A 23,415-nucleotide genomic window follows, 5' to 3' on the forward strand; every position below is an offset into this window, starting at 1 on the left:
ACAACTGATTTCTACCTCAAGCAACATGACGACACTGTCTCTGGAGGGGGCTGGTTAGTAAGAGCGGGCGGTCCTGAGGGAGTGTGATGATGTAGAGTAGAGCTGTGTGACCTGCTGCTTTCGATGCCTCACCATTTATCTCCCATGCTCTACATGGAAGCTTTTTCCCCCCTGCTCTGTAAAAGATTTCTTCATGTATGGATGCTGAATGTAATGACTCAAGAACAAAGCAGTTTGTCTTCATTTCTAAGGAACTGACACCAAAATCTGACATTTCACACTGATGCTGACACTGTGATATTTAGCCGCTTTTCAACTCTTCACTTACTGTCAAAATATCTTGACATCACTTCAGACTTATCTCCTTTCAACCGCATGAATAAGAAACCAAACAGCAGAATGGATCCAGGAGAGCAGAGCACATCCATTACTAATACCTGTTATTTCCCTGTTAGAAGGTGCTTTTATCAGTGAAGCCCATTCAGGTTGAAAAATACAGATTTGTGCAGCCATGTGAAAATACACATAATATTTCTTAAATTACAGGCTGCTGACAGAAGTCAGACACATGCTGTCCTCTCTTGTCTTTAGATGGCATGTCTGGATTTTATCAACGGAGAAGTACTTCAAATAGTTGCAGTGTGGTTAGTTTCAGCTACTTTCAGAGGCTGGGAAATTATCAACTTGTTTCTTAATTAACAGTAGTTACCCCGATACTGTTCTGTTTTACATGTGAAGTCTTTTGTCATGTTTCTTTTTAACTTCTTAAAGGTGCAGAGACTCTTTGAGTGTTGTGTACTTTAAATAATTCTTAGCTGGAACAGTAAATGAGCTATTTGTTTTGCTATTGCTACATAGCTAACATTAGCATTAACAGCTGTTTACTTACCAATCTAGAAAAAACGTTGCAAGAGCTTTGTTTCCATTTCAATCACTGCTTTTATTCTACTGAGGTTAGGATGCTAACCAGCTAGCCCCAGCCCGTTTGGCTGGATGTGTCACTCTCCAATACCGAGTCACTGTGGCGTCCAGGCTGCTCTGAAGAAGTAGTGCTGCTCAGAGGATGTAATATAACTTCTTGTTTTGTGAACACAATAATGGCTGAAGCTCTCGGCAAGACTGGTAAGTAAACAGCTGCTAATGCTAACATTAGCTTTGTAGCAATAGCAAAACTTACAAATAGCTCCTTTAAAGTACAGCTTGGCACAACACTTCAACATCAAATTATACCAGAAGAAGTTGAAGAATTTATCATTGTTTTGTTTTCATCTGCCTTTATTGCACCTTTTCTTTCTCCATACACCAACTGTCCTGCCTCAGCTACAGATAAAAGCTTGTTTGTAATGTTTAGGATGATTTTTCAGATTTTTTTTCATTACTGTTAATTTGTTTGTCCTTCATTCAAATTCAAATGTGCAACACAAGAGCTGGGGGAAAATAACAGCGAGCAAAAGCTTGGTGTAACCTAATCATACCATAATAATATCATCATGTGGACGGGGCGTCGAGGGTCATTAATCAGGTTCTGCTCCATAGATAAAAGATACTCCCTGCAAACTGCTTAATCTTAACAACAGTGTGTTACTTAAATTAGGGTCATTAGCATGATTTCTTAAGACCATGTAAACACAGAGCAGGAGACAATAGATGGATCTTGTGTAACCTGTAATAAACCCCTGCGGTGGCTTACATTTCCTCCCCTGGTGGTGTCCATATGCTGGCAGAGCAGGCCAGGTGTGTTATCGAGCTCACAGCATCACCTGAAGCAGCCCACACAGCAGGTGGAGCATGACTTTCACCCTGCAGTCATTCATGGAGCTCTGAGTGACGAGGTGAAACTGAGATAAAAATAAAAACTTATATTTATCCTGGAAGGATTTTCTGAGCACATAAAGCTTTTTCTTTCTTTTTGCTTTCCTTGAATTCAATTATAGTGTCAAACATAGAAGCTGCAAAGTACAACTGCAGCCACCCACTGTTGGCTTCACTGAAGACATTTCTAGGTGTAAGCGCTCTGCTCAAGGGCATCTCGACCCCAGCTATAAAGGAGTAAAAGCATTATCCTCTGTCTGAGGTTTTTCCCCATCTTCTCCTGCAATCCAGCCTCTTTTCCCCTGCCAGTCTGCAGTGGACTCTGCAGTCAGAGTTTCCTGTTTGAACTCAGGAAAATCTGTCATGATTTTATTTAATATTTCACGCCTTGTGCAGCTAATTCACCCAAATATCTATGACGGGAGCTCCTTCACTCTGTCCTCTAACATCAAAGCCAGGTTTTTAAAATCGGTGCACATAAATCCCACAAGGGATGAATCAGACCCCGTGTAGCAAAACATACATGGTTACACTTTAGTGCTTAACCTGGATTTGACACCAGTGCCACCAAATATCGGACTTAGAGACATAGCCCTCACCCAGACAAAAAAATGAGGCAATTCAAATTTTTATTTTCTGTCGTGTATTCCTTCTCTTTTCAGTAGAAACTGAAGTTTGTTGTGACTGAGCAAAGAAGCTCTAAAGCTCTTCCAGGTCCTTAGCTGTTCATCTTCTGCTACATGCAATCACTGCTGCCATTTTTATTTCAACAACACAACTTGCAAAGGTCTAAACTGCAGTCATAGTGAGACTTAATGTATGTTTGATGTTTGCATCAAACGGCAGCACGGTGATCCAACCTTTGAACGGGAAACAGGTCTCTGAAAGAGGAGCTGTGATCTAAAACGGAGCTTTCATTGAATAAATTTAACTGCAGGAGGTGAAGTGTGATGAAGTTCGACTCATGAATTTGCTTGACTAATTAGGGCCCTTGCATTTCAATTAAAATGTTCAAAATGCACCAAAAAGGTGTTGTAACCATCAGGATCACTTACACTCAACATCTCAGAAATTTCCCAGATTTCCCAGCTTGCTGTGGGAAACCCCGTCTGCACCGCACAGGGCCCTGACCTGAACTTCATCCAACACATTTGGGATAAATTGAAAAGATGACTGTGAGTCAGACCCTATCACCCGACATCAGTGTTGGACCTCACTAATGTCTCTTTTTGTGACTGAATGGGAACAAATCCCTGCAGCCAGGTTCAGATATCAGGTGGAAAATCTGAATCCAGAAGAGTGGAGGCTGTGAGAGCAGCAGATTAATGTTCATGGTGTCACAATCACATGTTCATCTATCACATATGGGAGTAGTCAGCAGCATAATAAGAAGCCAAAGTTAAAAATTTAATAAAATAGAAATGGAAGCAATAAATAAGCCATAGAGAAAGAGTGTGTGTGTCTGTGTTGGATGTGTGTGTGTGTGTGTAGGTGTTGATATTGCTTTTTCTACATAATAGAACAGGAGGGAGATGTGTGTGTGTGTGTATGTGTGTGTGTGTTTCAGAGAGAGCGCGACAGTGACAGTCCGTCTCACAGCTGGGATACCCGGTCCTCAGGAGTGGGGTGATCATGCCACGGGGGCGCGGGTTATTTTGGGAACCACTGAGAAGGAAGCTCTTATTTTCGCCGCCATCAACTCACCCCTCCCCTCTCATCTCAACACCCCCATCCCTTCCCTTCAGCCTCCCGCCGTCTGACAGCTCCCTCTGTTAATTTGCACAACCTTAATTAGCCTTCAGTGGGGAGAATAAAGGAAGTGGTCAGACAAAATCCTTTAAAAGGGTCTATTCAGCGTAGACAAGGGGAGAGTGTGTGTGTGTGTGTGTGTGTGTGTATTTGTGTGTGTGTGTGTGGATAAAAATACATCAGAGACTGAACGTGCGTTTGATGTTTGCACCACGCAGCAGCGAGGCGGTTCAACCTCTAAACAGGGAACACGTCTTTGAAAGCAGACCTGTGATGTCAAACGCCACTTTGAATGAATAAAAGCACAATATAACATGATATGCATTTATCTATATGGGATGTGCTTGTTGCTTACAGACATTAAGTATAAACAGCTTTAACAGGTGAGTACAGGTGGAAAAGCCCAATTCTCTTGTTGTTTTTCACCTATTTAGGAGGGGAGGGAAGCCAGGTTGGATTTTCATTATCACGGCTGTGACATATAGATTGTGCAAATTGGGGTGAGACTCAGTGCTGACAAAGTTGGTGCTGTGATTGAACATGGTCTCAGTTTTCTTACCTGAGATACACTGGATCTGATCTTAAACATGTTTATTATAATTCCACTGCATACATTTAAAATTTGTAAATTGTTATAAGTTAATAAATCAACTGTGTTTTGAGAATAGAGATGCCAAAAAATAATAAAATAATACATTGTAAAATTTCATACCTGCCCTCCTGCAAACGAAAAGCCTATAGGCTGGTTGTGCAGCAGGTTATTATGACCCATAGTAACATTTTGTTTGTTTGTTTGTTGTTGGCTGTAGTAATTATGACAGGAGCAAAGGCTAATGTGCGGTGACATAGGTTATAGAGCGACAAAGTCGCCAGGAGGAGGTTGGGGTGGATGGATGGGTCAACAAAACACAGGAATATGACACAGGAGAGTTGTGTTCGATTCCCATGTGAAAGCAGCAATATATGTTGTTTCTACTATCCATGACTGTTCAACAAAGTTAACCACGTTGTTATTATTATAATCATGACAACAAAGATCATATAATGTTGAGGAAGAAGTTATTTTAACCCAAATCACCATCTTTTCCTAAACCTAACCAAGCCATGTTTGTTTTTATAGTAACCATGGCAACGGAAATAGGTACGCCACTGTCGGTGCGGTGCATGGGTTTATGATTGCAACCATGACAACCAAGGTCCGGTACAGCAGCCAGGAGACACTCCTATGAGTCGTATCAGAGGGTTGGGAAAAAAAAAAAAAAAAACCTGTGTGGTTGTTCAGGTTGGAGGACTGGTAGGTTCTGGGTCTACCCCAGGGTCTACTACCAGTTGACTGTGGAGGCAAAACCTCCAACAGACGGTGCCTAGGAGGCGTCCTAATCAGATGCCCAAACCACCTCAACTGGATCCTTGTGAAGCAAAGGAGCAGTGACTCTACCCCCTGGGCATCGTTTTTAAATAATACTCGGTCATTTCTGAAAGCAGCTGGTCACCGTAGATTTTAGGAAATAGGAGTAAAGAGTGCATTTGTTTGGGACTGTTGACAGTTGTGGAGTAATACACATCTGGTGCTAAATATTACCAGCAGCACTATGGTATATGCAGGACTGACTGGAAATAAAGTAGATAGACGGTGTGGAATTAGGGATCTGTTTGCTAAAATATTAGCATAGCAGGTTTATAACATTAAAATTCTGTATATGAGGGTGATATTATGTTTGATTTCCTATTGTCAGTTCTTTTAGGGTTACAAATTACCAATTTTCCACACCATAGAATTTATAATTCTATTCTATTCAAAAAAACAAAGTATAATAATAAAGGTTGTTCAAGTGTCACTTAGGAAAACCATAGATTATATAGATCCAATCCTTCCGCCTCACATCTGATAAACACACACAAACCAGACATTACTGAGCATGAGTGACCGACAATGCACTAACCTATAACATAATGCATTTTCTTTGCCTTTGGCTCCAATATAAATGTGTTTTTCACTAACAGTGGTTTATGCTGCACCACGGGAGCAACACATGACAAGGAAACAGCTCCTGTTAAGTTTTATTCTCTGAAAAAGGATGAGAGTGGAGGATTGTGTGGGAATGAAAGGGTGTGTGTGTGTGTGTGTGTGTGTGTGTGTGTGTGTGTGTGTGTGTGGGGGGGGGGGGGGGGGGGGGGGGGGGGGGGGCTGACTTAGGTTACTTTAAGGGACAAATTTCAGACTAAAGACCATATGTTTTTCTTCAATTGGGGACAAAAGATGTGGCCACAAAATCTGATGTTTGGGTCAGTGGTTAGGGTTAGGCAAGTAGTGGTTAAGGTTAAGGCTAAGTTAAGTCTCCATGAAATTAATGTAAGTCTGTGTAATTTCCCCAAATGTGACAAAGGTAAATGTGTGTGTGTGTGTGTGTGTTCGTGTGGAGGGGGGATATAGTGGCAGAGATGAAAATAGAGGGTGATGTTTTTGTGATCCGGGCATTAGTAGCCATCTGTGACCTTGCTCAGTAAAGAAAGCCCATAGCTCTGGATTCTGTGGGGGTTAGTGTGTGTGCATGTGTCTGTGTGTGTGCTTGAGGGTTTGCCTTCAACACATTCCAGCAAAGCTCTTTTGACGAGCAGCACAGGAATTGTTCATCACCTCCATTTTTCTGTTCCTCTCTTTCCCTTTTTCCAGTGATTACTGTTTCAGGTAAACCGGTGAACATTAGTAAGTAGCATTCCTAATAATAGCTATAGGCTTCAAGAGCTTTGGCGGTACAACTAACATACAGTCATCAGTCAACAAAGGTAAAGAGTGAATCAGAAACAGAACAAATCTGACAAATGTGAGTAAAGAGTTGCTAGCTAGCCACATAGAAAGACAGTGGTGTTATTTTAATAAGTCATCTGCTGTATATATTCACAAAAACTACAAATCTCAATTTTCTTTAAATTAGTACTAAGGGATATATAAAGGATTTTATTCTTTTTTACTTGAATGCTGTTATCAAATTTCTTTAACATCCAGATTTTTTGGCAACAGCAGGTTCACCCTTCTACTCTCGAATGTCCCTGACTGAGTGACTGAGTGATCATATTTCCATCAGCCAGTCGAATCCCACGTCACTGAGTTGGAGTTTTCAAACTCAGGATGCATGTTTGTTTTTCCAGCTCATGTGCAGGTGGTGCCCTTATAATGTAGTGGCCACATGCACACACTGCAAGCTGCTGTGTCTGTGCACATAAGAAATAGGTGGGTATGCAGATGTCTGCACCAGAGCCTTGCTGACAAAATTAATATCAGACGGACTCTCACATACCCTTGCATACTTACAGATACAAAAATTAAACAGCGTCTTTAGAGGTGCTGACCCCTTGCTTGGGAACCATGCTTAATGCCAGTGATCTGTTCTCCTAATTGAAAACCTGATTTAAAAAAATATGGACATAAATGCCAACCCCCAATTTGCTTATTGATGCCACACATTTGATGTGTTTTTACTTCATATTATGTCTTCACTGTGTGTAGGACTTGAGGCAGATTCAGGTGTGCAAAACACATTTACAAGAAAAAAGTTCTCTCGCTTCCTAAAACCCAGTTTTCATAAATCCTCCTGTTCACCATATCTTCTTTACACATTCCCTTTCCTCTACTTAACTTACCCCTCACACTCTTCTCATCTCATGCCGTCATTTTTCTCCTCACCTGCTCTTTTTCTCTGTCAGTCTCTCTCTGAAGCTTATCTTCTCTGGATATCTGTATTTATCTTTTGTCTCTTTCTTTTCTTGCTTTCACCCTAAACCCGTTTTCAGTAAAAACTATCTCTGACAGCACAAGTATAAAAATTCACCTCACACATTTTTTGTTCTTTTCTGTTTCTCTGCTCTCCCCTGAGCTCAGAAAACTGAAAACAGAATGAGTCATGGAGCAGAAATCCAGCTAGAAAGATAAAGAACAGACAAAAAAATCACTCAGCCTTCACTTTGCTTGTGTAGCTGACACTCTCCTGCCATCTGCCTGTTGACTTTTCCTTTCATTGTATCCTTGAATATTTAATTTTGTTCTGATGTTTGACGTACTACTTCACAACACTCAAGATTTTGTTTTTTCAAACATATTAGCTGTCAGGCAAATTTTAAACTACAGTATCTCACATTGGAGCTTTGACAAATAACCAAATATACTGAAACTGTCTGGTGGGTTCCACTATTTCTGTTCTGACTACAACAAACTTTTAAAGTGATAAAGTAAATGACTGTTGGTAAGCGTTATACAGTACATATGCAATTTTCAGTAATAACAGAGGCAGATTTTCTGAAATCTGGAATAATTTTTGAAACAATGGCGGATTTCACGCAGAGGCAGACAAGCTAGTTAGTCAAGCTAACGTAACTTAACTTAGTTAACAATTCTGTCTCTGTCTGATTTTCAAAAATAAGGAATCTGTACATATCTGTACATAAATACATAAATAAATATACAGTCAATCATCTGTATATATAGGCTACATATAAAAGACTTGAATTGTCGCGTTAAATGGCAACTGTTAGCTAACTAGCTATTTGAGCCCCATGGGTTAGTTGTAGAAGTCCTAAATATACCCTGAATATACCCACATACTGCATATGTTACGACTGAGATGCATAACAACTAAAAGTCAGTCACTGTGACAGACTATAAAAGGAAGAAGAGGCTCTGCAGCAGAAACACTGACAGACAGACTGACAGTCTGAACAGAAATGAAACAGAAACTGGGCAAGTTGATGGGAAGGTTGGTGCTGTATTTTGGCATTTGGGAAGGGGAGAAGAATGTAAATCCTCAAAAGTAAAATAATATTCACTCTTAACTTAAATATACATCAATGACAACCTTCTCCCTTTCAACTAACTGAGGGACTGTGGTAAAAATTTCTTTTTACTGATACTGAAACTAATACAAATGAAGGAGAAAAGAAACTGAAAGAAGTGAAACAGATACTACATTTTAAAATATAAACAGAAACAGGAAGTCATTTCTTTGGTTAAGTTACAGGTAAGGACATATTGGAGACGGTGAGCAGCGGTTAATTATCCTGGTGCAGTTTTCTCTGAAGAGCAGAGTTCAAACCTGATGTTTTGTATAACTGCAGACGCCAGAGCTCCATCCGCGGCGAAGTGGTGATGAGGCCTGAGCCCCATGGCCACCAATACAGCTTTGTTACTGAGTGAGTGACAGGAAGAAACCCTCCAAGCTGTGTGGGTCACCTGAGTACTGGTCAACTGGCAGCCAGGAATGGATCTCATTTCCATATGTCATTTGTGGTTGTTTTCACACAGATAAATGTAATATTTTGTCCAAATATCATAACTCTGTGTTATGTCAGTGTGCGGAGGATGTATCAGCACAGAGCTATCACTGTCAGTGTATTTAAATGAGGAATTTTAGCATCAGGACAGCTCTTTACCTCAGGGCTGCCCATGGGCACAAGGTGACACAACATAGTGATGTAGGTGGTATATGTTTCTGTATGTGTGTGGGAGTTGGTATCTGAAACTAGGTCTCAGTAAAACATACCTTATTTCAGAAACATAGCCTTATTTAACACACCATGACATAATCCAAACCTAACAATGTATATAATGAAATGCATCATACCTTAGTTTAGCATGGAAGAACAAAGCAAAATAATTCAACTCACAGCTGAGTTGAGGCTACGGAAATCAGTGTCCTGTAAATCTCAATACTCAGATGAGAAGAGCTCTGATTTTTTGGGATAGCATAGCTACTACTATTCATAGGTGGAAGCCACCTAAATGTTGTGACGCCATACAGGAGCATATAAAGACCAAAGGGTAAGACACTGACCAGCAACAGATGGACGTCACTGGCCACATTGAAATTTTATTGAACAAATTATGTGTTAGTTAAAATTTGTTCAAACTTGATCTTTTGAAAAAATGGCAGCCAGATAACCATCATCTCAACCTAACATTATGCAATGTAGGGTAGCATATAGCATACATAGCATAAGAGAGCTTAGTTAAGTTTAGCATAACATAACATGCAGTTTAGCACAATACAAGATACATAAACCCTTATATCATATTTAGTTACCACTTCTTCCATTTTGGCTCTGTGGTAACAAAATAAATAAAAATTGTTAAGTTTTGCTACATTGCCAAGGTTAGCATTAATAGCTGTTCACTTACCAGTCTTGGCAAGAGCTTCAGCCATTATTGCGTTTACAATAAAAAAGGTTTTAATATGCTCTCTGAACATCGCTTAACCCTCAGGGCAAGTTTGATGTTCACAACATTTCTTCTTGACTGGTAACTAAACAGCTGTTAATGCTAACGTTGGCTATGTAGCAAAAGCAAAACTTACAGACAGCTCATTCACATAAACATAAACTGAGTTCATGAACCCTGCCGTCTGCATAAAAACAGACTAGAGTAAATATCTGAGTGAGATTGAGAATAACATGCTGTTAATTTGCTTCCTTTGCCACAATACAACAACACAACAAGCATTATCAAATAATCTCAATTACTTCTGCTCAGACAGTTCCGGTTTTATAGCATTACAGTTTAATTGAACATTCAACATGGTCTAAGCTTATGGACATCTGGGCTCACTCACACACACACACACACACACACACACACACACACACACCACAGCTTTCCTGTCATTATGCAACACTAATCTGAAGCCTGTGCTCTATAGCAGCCATTGTGTGGCCAAGCTGCTGCTGAGTGTGGAAATCCCTGGACTTCCGGCAAAACCGGTCATACTGTGCCATCATGAAACAGAAGGAAGCACAAGCTAAAGATTATAAGTACATTGAGAAAAAATGATCAACAGAAATGGAAAGTTAAACAGCTGAATGGACTGTAATTGGCTCTGGCACACAGTAGCCAAGTTTCACTTATGATAGTAAAATTGACAATGAAGTACAGTTCCTGCTGAACCTGTTCTACTGCTGAGTTCACTTTATGTCTGGGAAATCTGAAATAGCAATTGGTACAGACGACTGACTAACCTCTAAGTAACTAACAACAAGATCAAAGATAAATACTTCTATATATATACTTACAGTAAATGGACTCCTGGAGAGTAAATAAGAAACACAGTCTTGATATCAGATGACACTAAATTAACTCAGTACTTGGATACACAGAGATTAGACCAAACCAGGATATCAGTAGCAGCAATAAATCAATCAGTGAAAGCATCAAAAATACTTCCATTGATGTTGCTGTTTTGGTTCACGATGCATGTGTGTGGAGTAAGTTCACAATGATCTACTGTGAATGTATGGAACATGTCCTCCAAGCAGAGTATAAATAAAATCAACTACACGTCCGCAGCTGTTCATTTTCATGTCCACAAGCAAGCATGACTGAGGCCTTAAGGCAATCTTCATAACTTCTGAGTCCGCTTGTCTCCAAATGTCTGCTTTGTTCTGCATGACCTAAATGCCGTCACCAGACCACGTCCACGAGGCTCCGCGGCAACTCAACAGTAAAACACATCTGACACTTTCATCACATGTAGAACAAGATTTCACATGTGATAAGTTCACATTATAATGGCAAGTTAGCCAGATGACAAGGATTTATTTTTCCTCACAGTTTCTTGCAAGTTTTCTAGAAAGAATCATGTGATTTGTTATTAATAACAGGGAAATTTGATTTGTGGCATGCTTTTTCTTGTTTCTGTTATTCAGTGTACAATCATATAAATATATTCATTTGAAGTATATACAAGAAAATGGTATTGTTTTAACTGATGATTTCTATTGGATTTGTACATTGTATGTTTAACCTATTGAGTTTACCCGTGAAGAAATGTGCGATATAAATAAATTTGCTTTACATGTCTATGTGGGATGGGCCAAGATTTGGTATGACAGGAAAAAAACTATTTGATGTCAAATGTGAGACATCACATGTGAAAACATTATTGTGGGTAATTGTGTGTTTTAATTGTGTGTTTTTAATTTCTTGTGTTAAAAATAACGTGTGAAATGTGAAAACAAGAATTTTCTTTTTATAAGGTTACACGTACAGTTCTCATTAAAGACTTTGATTTGACTGAAGAGAAGGAGGAGGAAGAGAAAGGATGATGGATGGATCAAACAGGATGTGGTGACTTCTGTTAAGCTGTTGCTAACACTATAGAAACCATCTCAGTAACTGTTTCATTTCCATGTATCTATAATCCGCTAAGTGTATATCTCACACAGATCCACACACACACTCACACAAGATGGAGCAGCTGGTCACGATGCCATTCATCTAGACCGGAAATGTCCAACACTGGAGGTGCAGCAGAGCAGATGTCAGATCAGGGTTAAACAGCAGCTGGACACAAATCTCTGTTGTGTTTTTCAACTTAATTCAACCTATATCTCCTGCAATAATAAAAGGCAGGTGAGGACAGAGCCTCAACTATGCACAAGCGTACATTGGGCTGAGACACACATGGCACATATCACCCTCTAGTGGATAAAATGGCACAACATGTCATTACAACCAGTTTGATCTGAAAAAGTGTATGGAGGAAGGTTTACAACTGATAATTTATTTAAAGGGCAGGACAAGTATCAGTGCCACATACAGAAATACTGCATTACATAAAACAGTCCTGTATTTAAAATCCCGCTTAAGTAAAAAATTAATTAGTTATCTGCACAATTACTTTAAGTACCAAAATTAAAAGTAACAGTGACATGTGTAAACAGCATTTTACTGTTATAGCTGCTCAGGTGAAGCTGGTTTAACTACTTTACAGGTTAGTAGTTTAGTCCAGTGGCTCCCAACCTAGGGGTCGGGCCCCTCTGAAAAGTCACCAAATAAATCTGAGGGGTCTTTAGATGATTAATGGGAGAACAAGAAGAAACAAAGATCTCAAACCTGAAACATGACGAGTAGTCCAAAAAGGTTTGGAACCAATTAATTTATCTAATTTATCTGCTTTGTATTTTATAAGATTATCAAGTGTTTATGTAAAATCTTAATCTGGAAAGTAAATACACCTGTTAAATATGTAGTGCAGTAAAACATAAAATAGTTCTGTCCAAAAAGTAGACAAGTAGAGGTACTATTACTCTAAAAAGAGGAGTAGTACCTTGAAGTACGGTAGTTGAGTAAATGTACTACAACAAGCTTCAACTTGTACAAAAGCTCTTAAATGCAGCACAGTCAGTCACATACTTTAACGCCACATTCCAGGCAAAAAAAATGTACCTGTAAACTGATCACATTTGTTTGCTACTCTGAAAAATCCAGCGATTAACCCTCCTTACAAAGAACGCTGTTGAACTGCTGTGACCAACACGCCTCCTTCAGTTTATTTTCATCTAATCATTAACTATTCTTCTAATCACAGCACAGGCTGAAAGGTGATCTTCTTTGTCCTTGGAGAAAACTCACTGCTCTGCTTTCTCCATTTTCACCCCTGATGCAAGCACCGACCGCTCAGGCTCATTTCTTTTTCCATTCAAAACTGACTTTACATTTTGAACAGATAAAGAAAGTGAAAGCATGTAGAAAGGAGGAGATATAAGGACAGAGCAGAGAGAGAGCTGGCAGACTATTGTCTACCTGAGCGACACAGGTAAGGAGACACTCCTTCGTTTAAAAGTACAACTCTGTAAGTTAGTATGAATTAGTTAAATGTTTACCTTTCTAGCCAAACAGAGAGGTTGCATACAGTGGGTTTGACTGTAGACATGGTGACAAGTTTTGGTTGATCCGTGATAGTCTGGTAAAATGGCAAACACTCTGTATGTACAGACAGTACATATCCAGGTACTTGCTGCTCATTTTACACTGTTATCAGCAGAGTGGTACATTTTTACTGTGTTGATTCTGAACTGTTGTAAAGATAAAAATCTGTTTACAAGTTTAGACCTGTGAATTACTTCACAAGTCAACAATAATGTAATGTAATGTAATGTAATGTAATATAATATAATATAATATAATATAATATAAGTTTTGGTCATCAGATGATAGTTTAAATTGACATTGTTGTTTTTCATGGGATTACAGATTTCTCATAAACTCATAGGAAATTTAATGTTAAAATAGACAAACAGAAGAACATTTTCCTGCATATTTGTATCAATGTGTAAACAGAGAAATATCTAAAAGCTCACGCTCAACTTTCTCCTTTCCATCTTTGCAGTCTCTTTTTTTGTGATAAAACAGTAAAATATTCTTAATATTTAAGAAAACTAATATTTAACAGAGACTTCTGTGCTTCCCCCTGCCTTCGCTTAAACGATCAAATGAACAAATTACTTTTACTGCATCCAAATTAATAACATAGTTGTAAAACTGTAATTGCTCTGTGAACTACTGGAGGATAGTGAAAAAACTGCTTATTTACTTTCACTGAACTATTCACCCACACACAGAAGCTAAGTCTGACATTCAATACTAAATAGTAAAGCCAAAAGTATCTACACAGTATTGTATAAAAATATGCAACACTGCTGGACGTGTTTTCAGACAGCTTCTGTATTTGTTATCAATCACTGTGCCCAAGTATTAGAGCTCAGGAACAATATCAATGTCTGTATCTTGCATGATTGTGTAAGTTATGCTACTGGGCTGTGATATGCTAAAATCAATGATCATTTCTTTGGGGTTTGGTAGACTTATCTTGAAGAAATCTCACCAGGACACCAAATCAGACTCAGAATCATTATCATGTAAGAGACTGGCATCAAGTCGTCTCCTCTCTTATCTGGTTTTTGGGAGCTAGATAGTCAGGGGACACAGTGTGGAGAGATTTTAGTACAAAAATCAACCTGTGAGAAGTGAGAGGGTCATGTTGTCCTTCCCCAGTGGAAATTACGCTCTTGATTTCTTGCAGTTGCTGTTTAAACTGACTCCCATTTTCATTCATGCCTATAGCTCTTAACACCATGTTGTCAATAACTGCTCAGGCAGGTTGTCATGTTATCTGTAAACAAACCTGATCCTCTTGCCCCTGCTGACAGGAGTGGCAACAACTAAAACACACCCTAAACACTGTTTCACACACACTCCTATGAGAGCAGAGCGCAGGTAGACATTTCCTCTGTTGGCTTAAATCTGTAATGTTTTTTCCACTCAGTTGGATGTTATTTAACGGGATGTGCTGAGAGAAACAATGGACAAGTCTACTGAAAGCCCAGACGAGGACACACTGTCCCTAAAGAGCAACGGGATGACGGTGACCAACGGTGTCATGAAGGAGACACCGAGCATAATGCAGTCGCTCAGAAAGACCATCAGGAAAGGGTCAAAGGTCATATCTAAAGCAGACAGAGCTGGCCATGAGTCGGGATCACAACCACCTCCATCACCGAGTGAGTACCATCATGGTTGTCATGAAATCTGCTATGAAATGGGGTTTGTAGAGCAGGTGCAGTATTGTTCTCTACCTCAGAGTCAGAAGAAGAGGAAACACATGCCCTACAGGAACAAAACTGGCCTCCAGCATCGTTAGACTTTGATGTCAGGTCAACGTCTAATGTCAACATCAATTTCAGGTAGAATACTGACGACACCTGATGTCAACATTTTTTTGGTTTTAAAGTTGTGTTTTTAAGTAACGCAAATCCAGCATCTTCCAAGCGTCTCATACCAACGCCACCTTGATTTACAAACATACTAGTCATGAGCAAAACCCAACATCTCCTAAATGTCTCATAAAGTGACAGTGTGAATTAACCCATTTGGGGTTTTGACTTTTTTGATTTTACTTTCCAACCAAAATTAAACGTCTGTCCAATATTAGAGCTGTTAGAGTCCATCATCTTTCTGATGCTACATTTAGTGTTTGTTGGGTGGTGAGACCTTGTGTTTGTCTGACTAGCTTCTGGCCGAGAAGTCACCAGAAGCTGTTCGTCAAGTGGCTTCAGAAAGTATCCCCTCCATCACCTTCACTTTTTCCACACTTTATTGTGTTGTAGATGTATTTTTAAATGGAAAAAACAGCCATTGTTACTCATTAACCTACATTCTATAATCCATAATGACAAAGTGAAAACATCTTTTTAGAAATGTTTTTAGACCATTTGCTGTGGCACTACAAGTTGAGGTAAGGTGCATCCTCTTTGTGTTTCCTCAAGGTCTGTATGGCACTTGACTGGAGTCTGTAGCAATTGAATTGACGGGACATAGTTTACAAAGGCACATCTCTATGTATATACAGTATGTCAGTGTTCCCAGGAGCACAATGGCTTAATTAGCAGCAGGGATAGGGAGACTGGTCAGATCTGAGGGAAGTACTAATACAGAGAGGTCCTTGAAGAAAAGCTGCTCCAGAGAGCACATAAACTGAGGGTAGGTTAATGGTTCACCTTTCAGCACAACAATGAGCTGAAGTATGAAGCCAAGACAACACTGCAGAAGTCTGTGACTGTCCTTGAGCCAAAGCTTAGACTTTAACCTCATAGGACACCTATGGAGAGGCCTGAAAACGGCAGTTCATAAACATTTCCCGTCAGCAGCGCAACATAATTGTGATAGGCCCTGGTGCAAATATGTTTCTTGTGCACGCTTGTTTGCATAACCACTGCAGGTTATGGCTATATCACCATGGAGATGCTCACCACATCACTGTCATCCTGCAAACTATCTTTGATTACCACCTTTAATGTCAACACCACCCTTAGTGTCAACTTTATTATCTGTACTCTAACAGACTCAAATCACCATATAACCATAAAACATCTAAAAATATCCAAGCAGAATTCATCATTAACCACCACTGACACAGCGGCCACATGTTATTACATTCAGATTGTGTAGCTGTGCATTTGTCCAACATATGAGAGGTCACAATTACAGTGCTGTAGATGTAAATCCCTAATCCAGCTCCATAAAGAGAGACGTGCACTCACCGATTAGCAGGTCATCTGCCGGGCCTTCTCAAGTTCAGACTCCTGCTCTGCTGTTCTCTATTGAGAGTGTAGCCAATCATGCTAACGTTAGCCGTTAGCTGCACGTCCACACTGCTAACATTCGGTTAACTTAAAAAAAAAACACCCAATAAAAACTTAATGTCGTCTGTTGAGCAGTAAAATCCTCCTGTTTTCTTCTGTCCTTCTTCTTCTGAGCGCCATTTTTTTTTTTTTTGGGCTGTGTAGCCAATCATGCTAACGTTAGCCGTTAGCCGCACGTCAACAATGCTAACATTCGGTTAACTTTAAAAAAACACCGAGTAAAAACTTAATGTCGTGTGCTGAGCAGTAAAATCCTCCTGTTTTCTCCTGTCCTTCCCTTTCCGTGTGCCGCTTTTTTTGGGCTTGTTAAACATTATGGTGGTAACTGAACCGAAGAAGTCGCTTCTTGCTAAAAGCTTGAGAAAAAACCCGGACACTGAGAAACGACAGGGAGCAATCTCATTGGTCAGATTAGGATTTCCCAGCAGGCCTTACTTCTTAATTTTTGAGATGAAATTCACCAAAATAAATAAGTAATAGTTAGAAAGAACATTTATTTTTCATGAAACATGTATTTTTGGAAAAAAGTTTAATGAGGACAATAAAAATATAAAAGACAATGACAGTAAGTGTGATGTGCTACTGGGCCCCGGTGCAGTGATTTAACTGTTCTGTCACTTACTACTTTGTTGTGAAGCTTGTATCATATTGATTTGAGGTTAATACATTGCAGAATGAGAAATGAAAGTTTTTTTCACTTTGTCATTATGGATAATTGATTTTAACGCAACTGTATTAATTTAAAATCAAATCTGCAACACAAGGTACAAGATGACAGTGGAGAGATATGAAAAATTTAACTGTAAAGTACAATATGAGGACAGAGCACGGTTTGAGGACAGTGGTAATTGAACTTCTAACCCGCTGAGCTACAGAGAAGCACTCACTGCAAATACAAGCTAATAAAACGTGAGATAAGAATCTTATCAAACATCTGTCACTTTCTATGATGAGCTGCTTGTTTAGGTGAGCGTGCTTTGCCTCTACCTGCCTCATCTAATTCTCCTTAAATTAGTAATTTGGCAGCTCAAACGCTCACCAGAAAATGTGTGTGAACTTGTTTCCCTCAGCTGTGGGTGATACTGTATGTGGAGGTGGAAGGAGCAGTAATGTGGGAGCATAGTGCAGAAGGAGAAAAGAAGAAAAAAAGGCAAACATCATTACAGTTTACTAAGAAACTAACCCTGTGTTGCTGCTGTGGATGAAGAAATGTGTCTGTGTGTGATTTGGATGATGGTTAAACATCACTGCCGAGGTTTGATTTGAACTCTGTAATGGCAGCAAGAAATATCTGAAGGTGGTCGGCCTCAGCTGGTGTAAACAGCAGGAGATTAAATCCTGTCTGTGCTCTGAACCAGCTGCGGCCTGTTTTAATGTTATTTTAAGGCTAAGAAATTAAAGGTTTTACTATTTTGGTAATTTCTTTTTTAAGACAAAAGTACCAAACCTTCCAGAATTCCATAAGATTTGCTGTTTTTCTTCATCTTATTTGTTGTAAAATGATCTTTTTCAGTTTCAGGCTGTTGATCAAACAAGCTATGTGAGGACATCAGCTCAGGTTTTGAGTGTTTTTTCACTATTTTCTTGCAGATTCATATTTAGATCAAACCATTAATCGATAGAATAATTGTTAGTTGCAGACCTAGATTATCTATGTGCACACAGGAGACAGTTATATGAACAAAATTGTCCAAAGCAGGAAGCATATAGCAAATTAGTGTGATGTGCCATGAGTGACACAGTAGTTATTATTGTGAAATCCACCTGATCAGGTGTAAGCACAATTGATCCAGTTCATCCAGGGTTTTCCCCAGGAAATACCAGAACATTTAAACAATCACTTCACAGTTGGATAGGTGGTGTTTGTTGTGTGATGTAGCGTCACTGGTAATTTCCCCTGAGGTTTATACTTAAATGCACAGTATGTAACTTCTGTCATTAGGGGTCTGCCAATCAAAACAATAATGAAGCCAGTGAGTGACGTTACCTCTCCTGGTTTAGAGAAAGTGTCAGTCTTTCAGGTGGTTTTTCCCTGGAGTTGAATTATCAACAGAGGTCTCCTCCTCTCCCAAACAAACAGACCAGGTGACAATATTAAAATCCAGGAGTTCAGAGGCATCGAGTCACATCATCATCATCATCAAAACTGTGGCTGATTTGATAATTACCTATTATCTGAATTTATTCTGAAGCAACTGTTTTTCAGACTTAAATCTTGCAGCAGAAGTGAGCTTGTGAAAGATAACAGTACAAAATGCACAAAATAGATGCAGGAAAGCAGTGAACGTCACCAACAGCTATTTTTTAAACTGTGTTTTTAGTATTTTGGGGTGGATTTCACCTTTAAAGCAGTGACACAAGGCTTTAACAGAAGGTAGTTCATGAGAAAAACATCACCACATCCACATTGTTTATTTGCATGTTGAAGTTTCCTCATAGTTGTACACATGAGGTCATGTGTACAAAACGGTTTTCTCTGTCAAAAGAAACAAGGACAGAAACAACGCTGCCAAACCTGAGCTGGTGATTTCCACTTTCATTCTGGAGCAAAGCCAAACTAACCTGTGTGTTTTCATCATGACTTAATCTTCACATTCCTCTCTGGGTTTAGCTTTTAGGTCACAGTAAGGACGAAGCACTGCCAAGTCATGCACACAAACACCCACATGAGTGTAAATACAAACCTTGAACGAAAGAGAAGAAGATGTGATTGTGAAACAAGGTGCTGTGGAGCCGGTTCTGCTGTGACCTGTTTTTATTAGCCACCTCTGTCCGCCTCTCTCTGTCAGGTCTCAGTGCCGGCTCTCCGGTTAAATCTCCTCTGAAGCGCATTGAGAGCTTATTCCAGAAAAAACCGGAAGACGAAGGTCAGCAGAAAGTCAAACCTGTAAAGCGTGTCAAGACAGGTAAAGTGATGCTGCTATTGTTGAACTTCTACGTTGCACGTAACTTACTAAATGCTACTTTTTTCCTCCATTACATCCACTATCAGGCCAAAGGTATGCAGCTACCCAGACGCATGAACTTTACGCTCAGATATGCTTGTCAGTCTTTCCTGCAGATTTTTGAACCTGGCTGCAGGGATTTGTTCCCATTCAGCCACATCAGTGAGATAAATCGATGCTGGGAGATAAGGCCAGGCTCAGTCTGTGTTCCTGTTCAAACCACACGAATCTGGAAGAAACATTTTTTTTCATAGACCTGGCATCCACATGTTGAAACAAGAAAGTGTCAAACACAAACTGCATTAAGATTTCACATAATTATAACCAAAGGGCCAAACTATGGCAAGCAGCCAGACCTAGAAGCACAGTACAAAAGAATGTGTCCACATACTTTTGGCCATATAGTAAAGGTACAATGTGCAGCTTTTTTTCTTTTAAGCAGGAAGTGTATAATTAGCACAACACTGCTTTTGCTTAGTGAAATTAGTTTCCACCAGCATAACACCTGTCCTTCGGATACAATCACATTAACCTTCCATTCAAAAACGCTGCCTCCAAAACGGGACATAAGGTCATGGGTGTGATGTGGGTAGTAAATAAATATTGAGCAGAGATCTCCAGTAATAAACGGTGAATGAAATCAATGCTGAGGTTTTCAGTTTAGGCTATTAACTAAAATTGAAACCCACTAGAATAATAACTTAACTACTTTCAAATGCAGTGCATCAGCGTTCCTATTTGCTGACAGTGCACATCATACTTACAGTTATACAAGAGCTGACCAAAGGTGAACCCTGAGCGGTGAGTTTACTGGAGTTGGCTCCACTGAAAGATAACAAATGCTCAAAGTTGGAATCTTCAGTTAACAATTGTTTTCATCACTTAAATCCTCACAATCAAGAAGCTACAACCAGTGAATGTTTGACTTGATTTACATTTTTTAAATGTATTTTTTGTTATTGCTGCTGTCATTAAACTGAGTGTTTTCTATCCTCAGATCCCAATATGTCAGTGTCCTATGACTCTTTTGTGAGAGGACCCCTTACCCGAAGCCTGACTTTCAGAAGCAAGAAAGCCAGAAATAATGCCTCCAAAGAACTAAAAACTGAAGGCTCATTGGAGGAGAAGGAGGAGAAAGAGGAAGAGGTGTTGGTTGAGGTTGAGGAGACATACACACTGCCAGAAATACCCCACACACCACTGTCAGGTACAGTCTCTCCCACACATCTTCATACCTTACATATCCGAGGAGGGTTTGCTGTTGTGTCACACTCAAAGGCACCTTGGTGTCCCTTCCTCTGTCGACACCTCCACCTTGTGCCTCTGTATCTTTCTCTGTTTTGGCAACAGAAGCAGCCAATGATAGGAATCATATTCCTGGTGTAAATACACAGGGGTTCAGGGTGTCTGCAAACACCGACACCTCAGTCTGAGATATTTAAAACCCTCAAAGAAGAGTCATTGATTTAACCATTGAACAGACACAAGTGATTTCCTCTCATTTTATTAATCAGAAGAGTTAATAAAATAATGACACACTGTATAAAACATAAATCAAATACTAACATCAAAAATATGTAAATATAAATTGAATGAATGAAATATGAAACATACAAAAGATTAATGCCTCTTTTTCATCCCACAAGTATTAAAGGATGCATTGGGGCCCAAAAGTGACAGAAAATAAATAAATAAATAATAATAAAACTTTATTTATGGAGCACTTTTCAAGAGATGTAGCTCAAAGTGCTTCATAATAAAAAAAATGAAATAATGCAATAAAATAAGAGTGAACAGGAGGACAATGAAATTAGACAAGAAACAGACAGTAGATATTAAAATATATACATGAAAAACAAACAAACAAAAAAAAAAACAGTAAGAATAATAAAATATGACTCTTTACAGAGGTGAAAAGTTTATGACCATAATAAATGCTGGACATCTGGACAAACTGTATCTGCAGAAGATTGTCGGGATGAACCAGGCTGCAAAAAGATTCTTTGACATGAGGTTTGATGTGGATGAAAACCTGTGGCCACATGAAGAAAGAGGTTGTAGCTACTTAATACATGTGTTTAATAGTTTTCTTTTTTTTATTGCATTGCTGGAATTACTTCAGTTTTATTGCATAAATAGCCGATTGAAACTTCGGACTCATTTCTCTGATCTGTAAGGTAGAAAAATCCACTTCAAATACAGCAGTGGGACATTTTGTAATGCCACCTGTTCTTATTGTTTTTGAGGTCAGTGTGTTTTTGAGTAGGGGGCAAATGTAGTCAGTCTACTGATAGCAGAGTTGAGCCTGAGATGTGTATTAGAGTATTAGGTTAAATTAGTGCATTTTAGATGTGAGATTAACTGTCCTGTTGAGCTGCTTGTTTGTAAAGATGGTAAAGATGAAACTATTTTGAAAGATTCACCATCTACTCCGTTCATTTCCAGTGATGCAGATTAGCCAGCTCATAGAGACGGGGGTGCTGGAGGAGGCTCACCTAAACCTGCTCGCCTTGCGACTCGAGTTCCAGCAGGAACTGGAGCGGTGTGGGGAAGACTCACCTGTGGAGCTGGTCAAGAAGGAAAAAGACCTCAACCTCCTCTATAGAGACCTGAGGAACAAGATCAGCGCCATAGTGCGCGACTCCAACGCTCTTCTTTCCAGCAACAAAGAACTGCTGCTCCCCCTGGCCCGCATTATCCAGGAGGAGGAGAAGAGAGCTGAGGAACCAGGAGGGCTGCAGGACAGTTGGATGGAGGCCTGGAGGGAGATGGTGGGCGAGGGGGTGAAGCTAAGGGTGGAGAGCGTTCACCTGGAGTCGAGGGAGCAGACGCCCTCCTGGCTGGCTAATCATCTGGGTCAGCTGGGTACGGCCATCGTGGAGGATTTGAAGAACGTGGGGAGGCAGCTGCGGTGGTCCTACCCACCCAGCTTCAACGTCTTCAGCACCTACGTGAGGAGTTACCACAGAGGCGTCGGGATGCATCTGAAGAAGCTGGAGCCGCACGCGACGGAGCTGAGGGAACTGTACAGTCTGCTGGACTGGATCATCAACACATACAAGAGGTCAGAGCATCACTGTGGTTGGTTTTCAGGGACACAATGACGTAGTTGACACAAATGCTGAAACCTGGAATCTGTGCAGATGACCTCATGCTGGTCTGTAGCCACTGAGCAGCCCCACACAATTGACATTTAAACTAAATTATCCAGAATAACTTGACTTGAGAGAGTTAAACAGTGCTTTCCTAATCACCTAACTACCTCACCGTAGAGTACTTTAAAGGTCCCATATAGTTAAAGGTCCCATATAGTTTAACGGTAGATGTCCATGTGTTTTTTGATTATAAAGCAGGTCTCGGTTCTATATTAATACTGTGAAAGTATCAAAGCCTCAGTCCACAGAGAAATGCACACAGCCTGTATTCAGAAACTGAGCCTTAAAATGAGTTGTCAGCACCTCTGTAAACTTTGTGATGTCACAACAAAGCAGTCACTGCTCTCAGCCACATCCTAAGCCCCACCCACCTGGACCCATCATCCAATCTTGCAGGATTTGGTCTCTCGGAGTGTTTACCTGAAATCTGCTATATTTTTATTTGATCACCCAGAAAACACTCAGCCAATCAGAGGAGAGGCTCTGAGCCTCTCTTCTGATTGGCTCACCGTCCTCCAGAGAGAAGCCTGAGAGAGGAGATGTAAAACTACACTCAGATGGTTTTTGGTTCTCAAAACCACAAATATATCTTCTTTTGGATATTAACAAATATAACACAGGAAAAATGTAAAATAATACATATAAATTAAATTTATATAACTTTTTGTTGCTTTGTTCCTTAGTTTACTATAGGCTTTTGTGCATCCTTCCTATTGCAACATTTCACATGCCAGTCCAATTAAGATTAAATTGCATTTTTTTTTTATTGCTATAGCTCACATACATAT

The 23,415-nt window shown here is 39.7% G+C and overlaps 1 protein-coding gene and 1 long non-coding RNA gene across 6 annotated transcripts in view; one reads left to right on the top strand and one right to left on the bottom strand.

Annotated features, from left to right (window-relative positions):
- Nucleotides 1-17,631, bottom strand: part of LOC139632617 (uncharacterized) — a 76,550-nt gene extending 58,919 nt beyond the window's left edge. For all 4 annotated transcript variants that reach the window (XR_011693593.1, XR_011693596.1, XR_011693595.1 and 1 more), the window contains exon 1: nt 16,426-17,631. This is a non-coding gene — a long non-coding RNA (uncharacterized lncRNA). The remainder of the gene's footprint in view (nt 1-16,425) is intronic.
- The window catches only part of exoc3l4 (exocyst complex component 3-like 4), a 31,498-nt gene continuing 19,238 nt past the window's right edge, over nt 11,156-23,415 (top strand). The window contains exons 1-5 of one of the 2 annotated variants that reach the window (XM_071497606.1): nt 11,156-13,142; nt 14,652-14,886; nt 19,317-19,433; nt 20,470-20,679; nt 21,918-22,536. In XM_071497606.1, coding sequence (XP_071353707.1) covers nt 14,688-14,886; nt 19,317-19,433; nt 20,470-20,679; nt 21,918-22,536 — 1,145 coding nt within the window. In that variant the 5' untranslated portion in view covers nt 11,156-13,142; nt 14,652-14,687. Of the gene's footprint in view, nt 13,143-13,201; nt 14,887-19,316; nt 19,434-20,469; nt 20,680-21,917; nt 22,537-23,415 lie in introns of those variants that run through there. The other variant, XM_071497605.1, reaches the window with a different exon arrangement.

The sequence above is a fragment of the Trachinotus anak genome, unplaced genomic scaffold, assembly GCF_046630095.1.
Source record: "Trachinotus anak isolate AG129_WGS33_773 ecotype Australia unplaced genomic scaffold, CSIRO_AGI_Tana_v1 ptg000015l, whole genome shotgun sequence".
Classification (NCBI taxonomy): domain Eukaryota; kingdom Metazoa; phylum Chordata; class Actinopteri; order Carangiformes; family Carangidae; genus Trachinotus; species Trachinotus anak.